Below are 13,689 nucleotides of genomic sequence, written 5' to 3'. Positions count from 1 at the left end.
TGTATCATGTAAGAAGTTTATGATTATATGCTAACACTTCAGACAAAACCCCTAAGTTTTAGTTTAAAAGGTTCTATTCCATTAAGCAAATCCTATGTAAAGAGAAATCCAGCTGAACATTTCAGACTGGTGATAGCTGCTCTTGGGTGGAGGCAGCGTAGTGGGGTCTCCCGGCCCTGAGCACTTCATCTGTTTGGGATTCAGTGTTCTCATCTGTAAAACAGTCATAATATTACTTATTTCACAGGAGTGTCATGAAATATAAGTAAAATAAGATGTGCTTCTAATGGGTTACAGGTGTGTCCCAGACACTGCTTCCCAACACATTCCAAATGCCAGTGGCTATGGCCTGAATTGTGTCCCCCATAAATTCAATGATGTCCTAACCCCCAGTATCTTAGAATGTGACTATCTGGAGTCAGGGTCTTTAAAAAAAGTAACTTAGTTAAAATGTGGTCACTAGGGTGGGCCTTAATCCAACATGACTGGTACCCTTATAAGTTTAAGACACACACAGAGAAGACCATGTGAAGAGGGAGGAATGGATGGCCTCAGAAGAAGCCAATTCTGCCCACACCTTCATCTTGAACTTTTGGCCTCCAGAATTATGAGAAATAAATTTCCGCTTTTTAAAGTCACCCAGTCTGTAGTATTTGTTATGTTGCTCTAACAAGCTAATATGCCAGTCATGGCAAGGGGTGACTCGAGTCCTCTAACCGCAGGGTAATGTCCAAAGCCTACTTTTTGTGCACTGTGACATGGAAGAAATTTGAGAAGCACTAAGACAAGAGTTAGACTTAATGCAGCTGGTTTTGCTCCTGGCTTGCATACCTGACAGAAATTATTACTCCAATTTATGAAAATCTAAATGTAAGCATCTAGAATGAGTCTCATATTCCTCAGCATTATTTAACTGGTTGCTCACAAAACTTTCAAGAACCAACTGCAGAAAATACAGAGGAGAGGTATAAGGAGGTGTTTGGAGAAACACTGGCAAGCATAAGAATAACTTATTTTGATGGTAAGAGCTCAAGTCTTTCCAAGGATAGCCTACTACTGAGAAAACCAGATTCACTTTTTTAAGTGAAAACGTCTTTTCAGTAGTCCAAAAGCAAAACATTCTACTACTAGAGGCCTGGTGCACAAAACTCATACACAGGTGGGGTCCCTAGGCCTCGCCAGCAATCAGGGCCTATCAGGGCCATCTTGCCCAGTCCTGATCAGAGCCAGGCCAGCCGGGGTCTGCTGGCTGCCAAATGGGGTGAGGGACCACGGGAGGTTTGCCAGGCGGGGGGAGGTTGGCTGGCCATGGGAGGTTGGCTGTGGGAGCACACTGACCACCAGGGGGCAGCTCCTGCATTGAGCGTATGCCCCCTGGTGGTCAGTGTGTATCATAGTGACTGGTCGACCAGTCATAACGGTTGCTTAGGCTTTTATATACAGTGGGGCCTTGACTTATGAATGTCCCGACTAACGAGTTTTTTGAGATACCAGCTGTCTCTTGGTCGATTTTTTGCATTGAGTTGATAAAGTAATTTGAGTTAACGAGCTCCTTAACGAGCTCGGTCTCGGAAGGAATTAAACTCATAAGTCAAGGCCCCACTGTATATAGATTTCCTAAGAAGTACAATTTGTATTTCTGTACTTGTTAAGTCAATTTAAAAAATTGCACGTTTTAGTAAAAATGAGTTGTGGAACACTCATAAATCTCTCATATATACAATAGCAATGTTTTTAAGTACACGATATTTCCGTGGGATACAGTCATTGAACTTTAAAATACTGATTTCACCCTGGCAGGGAGGCTCATTGATTGGAGCATTGTCCCTTCCACCAAAAGGCTGCAGGTTCAATCTCTGCTTAGGGTGCAATATGGAAGACAATTGGCTGATGTTTCTCTCATACATCAATGTTTCTCTCTCACTCTCATTCCCTTCCCCTCTCTCTAAAATCAATAACAAAAATAAAAACATATCCTTAGGTGAGGATTAAAAAAAAAATTCAGAATTTCATTCAAAGGGGCAGAATATATATTTGGGATGCTGAGGCAAGGCTAGATAAATAAAGCTATCATTTTCTCACTCCCCTTTCACAGACGGTCAAACAACCCAGAACTCTTCCTGAAGATATTTCTATGGCTGAGACTGGCTCTCAAGTTAGAAACAGATTGGCCTGTGCTGTACAAGACAGAGCTACTAGCCACACATGGCGAGTGTGACCATGGAACTAGGTTTGCATTTTAATTAATTTTACTATATTTAAAAAACCGATACTCATTTCAGTTACTGAAAAAATTGTCCACAACTACTTGAATATATAGTCTTAACTGTACAATGCATGAACTCTAAATATAGATCAAGCATGTCCAATGAACATTAGCATCCAAAATGAGTGTCAGGAAGTATACTATACACACTAGATTTGAAGACTTAATACACAAGAAAGGATATAAAATCTTATTAATCCATTTTTATTTTGATTACATGTTGAAATGATACTATTTGGCAAATGTTGGATTAAATAAACTATTTTATTAAACTTGATTTCCCCTCTTTTTGTTTTAATTATGGCTACTAGAAATTTAAAATTACGTATGTGGTTCACATTAAATTTCTCATAGCGTAGAGGTAGACTGTCATATAGCTAGTTAAATGTGACTTCACCATATTTCCTGAATAATTACCCAGCTACCGAGAGTGAGTAGTTAAAAATTCATTTACTTGAATACTATTTATATCCTGGAGAAAACGTGGGCCAGTAGGCTTTGAACAGCTGGGAAAGGCTTTGCATTTTAAGAATAAGGTTTAAGTAAACAGTTTAAATAACTAAGGTGAGAACCTGAAATAATATTTAAGGCATAACTATATTTGCAAAAATACTTCTGCTCTAGTCAGGTCTGATTTAACATTTACTTTGGATACAGTCATCGAACTTTAAGATACTTTGGTTGATACATATAAATCATTTTGTCAATTATATATAATAACACATATTTTGGCAAATATGTTTGAAAAATGCTTTCACCTCCTCTCAAACCTGAGCAATTCTGTATTACTTTAACCTCCAAACTTAATTTGATTCAGGTGGAAATCAAAGGTGTCTAAAATAAGAAAACAGGTGATGTGATGATCCTGTTAATTTTAGGGTAAATCACCCCTACTCTCCACCAGCATTAACTTAAATATACCAGTGCCCACTTCGTTTCTCAAAAATTCACTACTAACTTACTTGAGAGAAAGCAGTCCAAGTAGTCAATAAAATATGCTGGATTGGGAAAATCTAACCCAAGCATAATTTAATCTTTTGACTATTATCTAAAGTCATATAATAATTACAGATATATGTTGGCTACTAATTCTCTGAGGCTCAATGATTTTAAGATAAGAAATATTTATTTTTAAAAATAATGTGCCCATTTTATGGAATTTAACCTACTTTGCAATAAAAATAGCTTATAAGTTCCTATCCAGAAATTTATCAGACATAATACACAGGTCAACATCTTCAGAGGTCAATTACAATTCAGTATATTTAACACAAATTATGTCGAATAAAATTATTCCAGGACAATTAAGAAAGCTTTAACTTCATTATGAAGATCAAGTATCTTTGCAGGTCTGGGAGTTCGACTTGTCTTGTAGAGGCAATAGTGTTGCCTATGAGAAATAAGGAAGTGGAACCAGCCATTCTACCTAATTCAACATATGACTTCCTTGCCCTAAAAAAATAATGTAACTGGAAAGGTCAGCAAGACAAGAACCTATGGCTGTGAGCTTTTAGTACTTACAGAAAAGTCTAAATTGATATCCCAAAGAAAAATTACCCAAGTCTTAATGAGATGTAGTAGATGAAATGAAAACCACTCGTCAATAGTAAAATGCTAAATCTCTATCAGTACTATATATAGGACATGATACACACATCTTGCTGCCTGGGTGGAAAGCATTATAGCTAACAGCTGGCTACATCTCTGCAAGGGCCTGTAAGCATTTCAGGAAGCCTGACGTCAAGCCCACAATCCAGGTATAGCTGGCATAGGGAGAAGAGAGCAGCAGAGCAGTCAAACGTGTTTCTAGGTCAGCTCTGCTCCTGGCTCAGCGGTGTGGGCTGTGGCACGTGGGGGCTGGGTGGTGGCGGAGCAGACTCCTGCGTCAGCTGCAGGTGCGGAGCCGGATGTGCAGCACTTGCTAAATGGAGCTCCCCTGTTTGCTCTTGGTGGGCGTGCAGATGCTCCAGGGTTTCCTTGGAAAGTGTGATTACGTGCACTGGCTCGCTCTGCGAGGGTTCCATCTGGCTTTCAATCACACTGAGGTTCTGGATGTGTTCCGTTTGCTCCTGTTGAGCTGAAAGAATTAAATTCTGTAATTGTTCTGGCTGCTGTGTGAGCAGCGTGAGATTAGCAGCCTGGTCTGCAGTCATGCTCTGGGAACTGTCTGCAGTGACGATGCTGATTCCTTGGCTGGGACCAGGCATGAAATTGATGTTATGTACAGAATCGGTTACAAGAAGCTGTATTTCTTGCTCTCCGGAGGTAGAGAGTTGATACGGCTGCAGCTGAAGAATATTCCTGACCTCTTCAGTATTATTATTGCTGGAAATGCTGCTGGCATCCGCTACATGTTTCTCTTTGCTATGGATTTTCAAGTGAGCCTTCAGGTTGTCTAAACGAGCAAACTGTAAGTTACACTCAGGGCAGGAGAAAGGCTTTTTGCCCGTGTGCAGAATGCAGTGTCTCCTCTTGGCGCTGGAGTCAGAGAAGGATTTGCCACATATGCCACAGGAGTACGGCTTCTCTCCTCTATAAGGAAACACATGTTTTATATTAAAGGCAGAAAGATCTATGTATTACTTCCTGATTATTGAGGAAGAAGCAGTCAAGAATAGAGGAAACCAGACTGGGAGTCATAAGTCATGGGGTCTCCTACTCACTTAAGGACGTGGAGCAACTCACAACTTCCATGGGCTTCAGTTTCTAATCTTATTAAAAAAGGTGGGGGTGGTGTCTGAGGAAGGGGGGTGGATGGGGTTGGACTAGATGTAATAAAAGTTTATGATTACATAGTATTTATTTTAGATAAGTAAATATTTATATATTACACATTTAGTTCCTTTTTGCTTTGTTTTAGTTCTCACAGCCATTTTCTCTGATGGCCAAGTAAATATATACAACTAATTTCAACATTAAAATGAGTAGCCCCTAGTTGTGAAGCTGTTAGAAGACATATGAAATCAAATTTAGAAGTACGTCTTGTGAACAAAAACACTCACTCAGAAAACATTAAATTCAATATTTATTTTGATTGAAGATTTAAGCTTTGGACCTGCCCCCAGACCAAACCAAAATTCAAGAAATGAAATTAATAGTGCAAACTTTTGCTGGCCAACATCAGTTTTCCTGATTTTGCCTAAGTGAGGAATTTATTGAAAAGATTTTTAAAAATTATAAACTACACAGAAAATTCTACCAGAGTAATAATTTGGTGAAAAGAATTATATATGTACCGTATTTGCCGGCGTATAAGACGATTTTTTGGCCCAGAAAAATATGCCTCCAAGTGGGGGATCGTCTTATACGCCAGGTACACTTCAGATAGACTGCCCATAGTGCTTGCCCCGTGCCATAGTGGCCTCTTGAAGCTGGAAATCTTCATTCACCATCAAATTTAGGCATCCATATGAAATCAAATTTAGAAGTACGTCTTGTGAACAAAAACACTCACTCAGAAAACATTAAATTCAATATTTATTTTGATTGAAGATTTAAGCTTTGGACCTGCCCCCAGACCAAACCAAAATTCATGAAATGAAATTAATAGTGCAAACTTTTGCTGGCCAACATCAGTTTTGGGGGTAGTCTTATACGGCGAGTATGTAAGAAAAGATTTTTTAAAATTGGAAACTACACAGAAAATTCTTATACGCCCAGTCGTCTTATACGCTGGCAAATACGGTAATGAATGTCATCCTACTGAATGCCAGGGTTGAATGAGGACTCTACACAAGAGACATATCTGCATAACTTTACCGATGGATTCTGATGTGGGTCTGAAGAGAACTCTTTGCTGTGAAAGATTTGCCACAGATTTCACACGTAAATGGCCTCTCACCTACAAAAGGAAAAGCATTTAGAAATATACATTCAATGTAAAACAAAGGCAAACATCACCCCATAGTTTCACAATGTAAAAAAGAACAAAGGCAAAACCACTTGAATCCTCAATAAGCACCTACTATGTGCTGGGTGGCAGGAGGATGCAGAGAAAGTGTAGGTATGGTTCTTTCCCTTAAGCTTAAAAACTGAAACAAGGAGGTAAGCGACTATTGGTGGGAAACACCCTTGGATAACTTAGACTCTCATGCCTTACTGCTTGGTTAAGCAGCCCTCTTGACCTTCATAAGGACACCTGTCACTAGGGTGACTTTCGTATTGTTTACATTTACATCTGCTTTCTAAATATATCTAGAATCTGACCGCTCCTCACCATATCTACTGCCACCTCTGGTCCAGGCCACTGGCATCTCTGTGCAGCAGCCTCATCATGGGTCTCTCCCCCCTCCCCCCTTCTGTCCCTGCTGCCCAGTCTTAACAGTCAGATCATTTCACAATCCTGTGCAAACTCTCTAATGGTGCCCATCCAGACAGAAGCCAAAGCCCTGGGCCTACAAGGAATCAGATCTGTTCGACCACCTCCACTTCTCACCCGAAGCCTCCCTAACTTCATCCAGCACTCTCCCTTTGCTCGCTGACTCATCCTCTCGGGGGTCCTGGAAAGTCCCTGAATTCACATCCCCTGGCCCTGGCAGGTCTCCCCAACGGGTCTCCCAGCATGAGCCACTCACCCCAAGTCTCTGCTCAAGTGTCACTTTACTAGGAGGCCTCCTCACCACTGAAAGCACTGTCTCAGCCCAACACTCCTAGTCCACTTCCCCAGTCAGTTTTCCCACAATGCTGTCATGTTATTTGTTATCTAGCCCCGCCCCCACCCCATTCTTACGTAGGATAATTTATAGGCTGAGTCACTCTTAGCATCAGGCCTGGCACACTATTCCAGAAATCCTCGCTGAGTGAATGAATTTCACAGGATGGTGACTAAGACTCACAAGAATCAGTAAAGCTTCGGCAGTGTTTATTCAGCATTAGTTTGTATACTGCACCTACAGTGACAGACTGTGATACCCTCTAGGCACGACTGAGACAGGTTTAATGAGATATGGTGCCATCTACCAATCCAACATCTGGAATGTGAAACTTGTCAGGAAGTGTCAAAGGTGGGACTGAAGGAGTTCAGAACATTTATAGCCAATCAAACTGCTGCTAACCCTCAAATAAATTAAACCTAAAATTACAATAGCAATTATGAGGAATGCTTCAATTAGGTTAGATCATTTTAAAAAGTGCACTTAAGCAAGGGCTTCCAAATCAAATACATAGAATAAGATACAGTATTTTTCATTGTATGCAAGAGCCACCAGAAGGCTTCACAAATTTTGAAAAAGCTTCATTAACACATTTGCTGTAGGAGATTTTTAATAGGCTAATAAAAATTAAAGATATAAGAGGAACCTAAAATAAAGGTCTGTAAGTCTGATGGTACTTACAGGTGACTATCCTTGGATATCTTTCACTCCTTGGTCTAAGGCCAATCTGAGGACAATAATTACAGAATTTCCTAAACCCAAGGAGGATCCCCAAAAGTTTTTGAAGGGTGGCAAACACACAATACAATATACAGATGATGTGTTATAGAATGTACACCTAAAACCTATATAAGTTTATTAACCTAATGTCACCCAAATAAATTCAATGAAAAAGAAAGTTTTTGTAAACAGATTACCTGAGCGCAGTGAGAGATCATTTCACATCGTCCCTTCCTTCTTTCCCAAATCCAGGCCAAATGGCCACTGATCCTTTCTCCCAGGGATAACTATTTATTACCTCTGTCCTAAGAGCTGGGCTTGGTTTTCTGCCTCCCTGTGACATGCAGGCTATCACAGGGAATGACTTGGGAAGGTAATAACCTTTGCACCCTCTCGAGTCCATGGAATACTTTAACACTGTCAGAAATAATTACTGTTTATCCAAGCGGAAACATGACATTTGAAAGGATTTATTAACTATAATTAAAAATAAAACTACATAACCAGAGGGAAAAAGCAACTCAGAGATGATGTAGTTGGATGGGTAGCTAACCTATGATGTCATTTAAGTTACAACCCAGCTCTTTGGGAATTGAAAGCAATTATCCTTATCTTACAAATCTTTGCAAAACCAGAAAGGCAGCTGTAGAAGCAGTTCAAAGCCCACCCATTTTTATTATCTCAATTCCTAAGACTGAAGAAAAAAACAAGGAAAAAGAAGTGGGTTTTTTTTGTTTGTTTGTTTTTTAATACAAATGACTATAGAAACACCCTGGTCCCAAATCTAGCCTATAGGCCCTCTAAGATTGTATTCTCCACAACTTCTAGTAAGAAAAATCTTTAGTTTATCTGAGTGGATAAACTTAACTCATCACAGGTCTCCTGGCTAAACATTTAAAACAGAGCCTACGAGGCCTCTGTCCGCACCTGTCCGTGTGTTCATGTGCTCTGAGTGTTGTGTTTTCTATCTTCAGATGGTATTGCAAATTGTAAAATTATCCTTTAAATATGAAGGAGAAATAAAGTTGTCCCTAGACATAGAAGTTGAGAATTTTATCACCAGAAAACCTCCATTGCAGGAAATACTTAAGGGAGTTATTCTACCTGAAACAAAGAACATTATGGTTACAGCGCGACGAGCAATACCACCAAAAGACTTACAGCATAAACAGGGATCATTTGTGACAACAGAAACATAAAAGAGGAGGGGGGGAAGGTGTGAACTGGCAAAGGAAGGTGAAGATCAGAAACACTCAAAAGGAAAAAAACTACAGTATATATGCAACTTCATTTTTTATAAACCTACTGGAAACCATACACAAAAATCCCCAAACCAGGTCATATAGCTTAACAAAAGAGGAAACAGAGGAAAGAAGTGTGGAATACCACCAAACAAAAACAACAGACAGAAACATAAAGGAAAAGAACGGATGGAGGCACAGAGCTACCAGAAAAAAAAAGATAAAATGGCTATAGGAATCCTCATACATCAATAATAAACCTAAATGTAAATGGTCTGAATTCATAAATAAAGAGACAGAGTAGCACAGTGGACCAAAAAACAGAACACAACCATAGGCTGCATACAAGACACACATCTAAGCTATAAAGACAAAGGTAGATTCAAATAAAAGGGTGGAAAATGATTCTCCAAGAAAATAACATCCATAAAAAAGGAGGTGTAGTCCTACTTATATCTGACAAGTAGATTTCAAGATAACATGAGACAAAGATGGACACTTTATAATGATAAAGGGAACACTACATCAAACATAACACTTCTTTTTTTTTAAATTTTTAAATATATTTCTATTGATTTCAGAGAGAAAGGGAGAAGGGGAGAAAGAGAGAAACATCAATGATGAGAATCACTGATTGGCTGCCTCCAGCAGGTCCCCTACTGGGGATTGAGCCCGCAACCTAGGCATGTGCCCTTGGCCGGATTCGAACCTGGGACCCTTCAGTCCACAGGCTGATGCTCTATCCACTGAGCCAAACCAGCTAGGGCAAACATAACACTTCTTGCCCAGCCGACGTGCCTCAGTGGTTGAGCGTGACTTATAAACCAGGATTCAATTCCTGGTCAGGGCACATACATGGGTTGCAGGCTCAATCCCCAGTATGGGACATGCAGGAGGCAGCCGATCAATGATTCTCATCATTGATGTTTCCATTTCTCTCTCCTTCTACCTTTTCTCTGAAATCAATAAAAATATATTAAAAAAGAAAAAAACACACATAACACTTCTTAATATATCTGCACCCAACTAGGGATCACCAAAATATATAAAACTACTACTCACAGAATGGGAAAAACAGATCAAAACACAATCATAGTTGGGGATCTCAATACTCCATTGACAGCTCTAGAAAAGCAATAAAAAATATTTTGGGCCCTAACTGGTTTGACTCAGTGGATAGAGCATCGGCCTGCAGACTGAAGGGTTCTGGGTTCAATTACGGTCAAGGGCACATGCCAGGGGTTGCAAGCTCAATTCCCAGTGGGGGGTGTGCAGGAGGCAGCCAATCAACGATTCTCTCTTGTCATTGATGCTCCTATCTCTCTCTCTCCCTCTCTGAAATCAATAAATGATACCTTATGAAACACTAGATCAAATGGACAAAATTGACATTACAGAACCTTGCATCCCAGAACATTAGATTATACATTCATTTCCAGTACACATGGAACACTCTCAAGGATAGACCATATGTTGGGTCACAAAACTAGCATCAACAAATTCAAGAAGATTGAAATTATACCAAGCATATTCTCTGACCACAATGCCTTGAAATTAGAAATCAACTGCAAAAAGGAAGTAAAGGAACCCAAAAATACGTGGAGATTAAACAACATACTACTAAAAAATGACTGGGTGAAAGAATAAATAAAAGAGGAGATCAAAAGATATATAGAGACAAATGAGAATGACAATACAACATATCAAAACTTCTGGGATGTAGCAAAAGCAGTAATAAGAGGGAAATTTATATCATTACAGGCCAATCTCAAGAAACAAGCGAAATTCCAAGTAAACAACCCAACATCACATCTTAAAGTACTAAGAAAGAAGAACAAAAGCACCCCAAAGTCAGCAGAAGAAAGGATAATAAAAATCAGAGCACAATGAAATGAAATAGAGAACAAAAAGACTATACAAAAAATTAATAAAACAAAGAGCTGGCTCTTTGAAAAGATTAATAAAATCGACAAACCCCTGGCTAGACTAAGAAAAAAGGGAAAAGACCCATATAAACAAAATCAGAAATGAGAGAGAAGTCACCACAGACATCACAGATATATACAAGGAATCATACTAGAATATTATGAAAGACTATAGGCCACCAAATTCAATAACTAGAAGACATGAATAAATTTCTAGAAATAGGTAGCCTTGCCAGTCTGCACTGTACTCGGAACCACCACCACGGCCGCCTACAAGCTGGTGCTGATCTGGCATGGCGAGAGCGCATGCAACCTGGATTCGCGGTGCTGGTACACCACCACCCTGAGCACAGCAGGGCACGAAGAGGGAAAGTGTGGGGGGCAGGCGCTGCAAGATGCCGGCTATGAGTTTGACCTCTGCTTTACCTCAGTGCAGAAGACAGCAATTCGGACCCTCTGGACAAGCCTGTAGTGAGGCCCTGGCGTCTCAATGAGCAGCACTATGGGGATCTGACAGCCCTTAATAAAGGAGAAACTGCTGCCAAGCACGGCGAGGCCCAGGTAAAAATCTGGAGGCGCTCCTATGATATCTCACCACTGCCGATGGAGCCCGGCAACCCCTTCTACTGCAACATCAGTAAGGATCGCAGGTATGCAGACCTCACTGAAGATCAGCTACCCTCCTGTGAGAGTCTGAGACACTAGTGCCAGAGCTCTGCCCTCCGGAATGAAGAAATAGTTCTCCAGATTGAGGAGGGGAAATGGGTACCGATTGCAGCCCATGGCAACAGCCTTCAGGGCATTGCCAAACATCTGGAGGTCTTCCTGAAGAGACTACCACGGAGCTGAACGTGCCAAAGGGTTTTCCCATCGTCTATGAATTGGATAAGAACTTGAAGCCCATCGAGCCCACGCAGTTCCTGGGAGATGAAGAGACCCTGTATAAAACCGTGGAGGCTGTGGCTGCCTAGGGCAAGGCCAGGAAGTGAAGGTGAGCAGGCAGACAACTTTCCCAAGGACACCCTCCCTGCCCATCCCACTTCTCTGTGGCACATGCCACACTGACTACATCTGCTGGCATCTAAGGTTGTAGCTGCAGAGGGTCACTGTGGCTCCCAATTTTGTTTTAGCCACTCTGTCTCTTGCACTCACTCCCTTCAGGCAATCTGGTCAGAACAGCACCTCTGGGGCACGGGTCCTCAGTCTAAGCCGAGGGAAGACTCTTATCTAAGGGCGTCCAGAGGTAGTAACTCTGCTTTTTGGATAGTGCTTTGTTTATTACTAGGGGCCTGCCTGAGTAGGGGGGTAGGGAGGAGCCATGCTAAAGCGTGACCAATGAGGAGAGGCAAGAGAGCCTATTTGTGTTCCCCCAGCAGTCCTGTGCTATTCTGCAGTCAGATGACTGAGTGCGGGCTCCAGTCATTCCAGTGGAAGATGAGTGCCTGGTGATTCAAACAAACATTTCCTCCCTAACCCCAGGAAAGCTGGCTCTAGAAGACTGGGATCAATACTGAATATTTACATGTTGCATTTACTTTTTTTTTTTTAATAAAAAAAGTGTATCTATATAAAATAATACAAAACAAATACCCTACTGGGGTTTCTAGTGGCGGTTGAACTATTCCCACATGTGGTCATCACAAAATAAGCCATTCTTCACACCAAGGTGGGATGAGCTCCTTGACTTGTAAGGTGTAGGAGTTACCCTGCTGGGTATTTTAGAATCCCTCCCCTGCTATATTGTTTCATGGCAATGAAATGTCTCTTGATCATGTCCAGGGATGTCTTTCACTGTGTCTAAGTTCTGAATCATGTTGCAGTTGCGTGGCCCTGCCACTTGGGCCCAGTAAGCATTTTGAAACATAACTACTAAATCTTTTTTCCAGATCAGTATAATAAAGGAGTAATGTACAATAAAAAATAAACAAGAAAAGAAATATATAACCTATCTAGACTGAATCATGAAGAACTGGAAAATCTGAATAGACCAATCAGCAGTAAGTAATTGAAACAACCATCAAAATCTTCCCCCAAAAACAAAAGTCCAGGAGCAGATGGCTTCACCAGTGAATTCTACCAAATGGTCAAAGAAGATTTAGAACCTGTCATTGTCAAACTCTTCCAAAAAATGGAAGAGGCAATACTTCCTAACACATTCTATGAGGCCAATATAACCCTGATACCAAAATCTGGCAAAGATAATGCAAAAGGCAATACTTCTTAACACATTCTATGAGGCCAATATAACCCTGATACCAAAACCTGGCAAAGATAACACAAAAAAAAAGAAAACTACAGCCCAATATCTCTGGTGAATACAGATGCAAAAATCCCATATAATAAAAGGCTAATATGCAAATCGACAGAACGACTGGTTGCTATGATGCGCACTGACCACCAGGGGGCAGATGCTCAATGCAGGAGCTGGGCTCACAGCTGGCAAGTGCAGCGGAAGTGGTGGGATCCTTCCCCACCTCCGTGGCAGTTGGACATCCCCCCAAGGGCTCCTGGACTGCGAGAGAGCACAGGCCAGGCTGAGAGCCCCTGCTGAGTGCCAGAATATTGTGCACTGGGCCACTAGTCTATAATTGCATATTGTTTAGACTGCTGTATCCTTGAAGTTTACTGTATCAAACCCATGTTAACTTTAATAAAACACTATAAAATCAGATCTATTATATGATGAGCCAAGTAAAAAAAAAATAATGAATTTTAGATCGTCTAATCTTGAAATGGACAAAATTTTATGGTGTATTCATCTAAATAGTTCTTAGTTTGGCTTTCCTGTGTTTGTAAACTGCTTCTGTAGGATTATGAACAGTGTTCAGTAATCTGGGTCATGAAGTACATATAGCACTGTTGGCTCAGTGATGGTTACTTCACAA

At 40.7% G+C, this 13,689-nt stretch overlaps 1 protein-coding gene and 1 pseudogene across 7 annotated transcripts in view; one reads left to right on the top strand and one right to left on the bottom strand.

The window, feature by feature from the left end:
• Positions 1-2,697: 2,697 nt before the first annotated feature.
• The window catches only part of ZBTB24 (zinc finger and BTB domain containing 24), a 20,034-nt gene continuing 9,042 nt past the window's right edge, over positions 2,698-13,689 (bottom strand). For 3 of the 7 annotated variants that reach the window (XM_015572754.1, XM_015572756.1, XM_015572757.1), the window contains exon 5: positions 2,698-4,798. In XM_015572754.1, coding sequence (XP_015428240.1) covers positions 4,078-4,798 — 721 coding nt within the window. In that variant the 3' untranslated portion in view covers positions 2,698-4,077. Of the gene's footprint in view, positions 4,799-6,023; positions 6,108-13,689 lie in introns of those variants that run through there. The other 4 variants (XM_006777190.2, XM_006777191.2, XM_015572758.1 and 1 more) reach the window with 3 other exon arrangements.
• On the top strand, positions 8,040-11,793 carry LOC102773972 (annotated as a pseudogene).

This window comes from Myotis davidii, unplaced genomic scaffold (assembly GCF_000327345.1).
Source record: "Myotis davidii unplaced genomic scaffold, ASM32734v1 scaffold68, whole genome shotgun sequence".
NCBI lineage: Eukaryota > Metazoa > Chordata > Mammalia > Chiroptera > Vespertilionidae > Myotis > Myotis davidii.
Note: the sequence above shows the minus strand (reverse complement) of the source record. Positions and strands in the feature narration are given on the sequence as shown.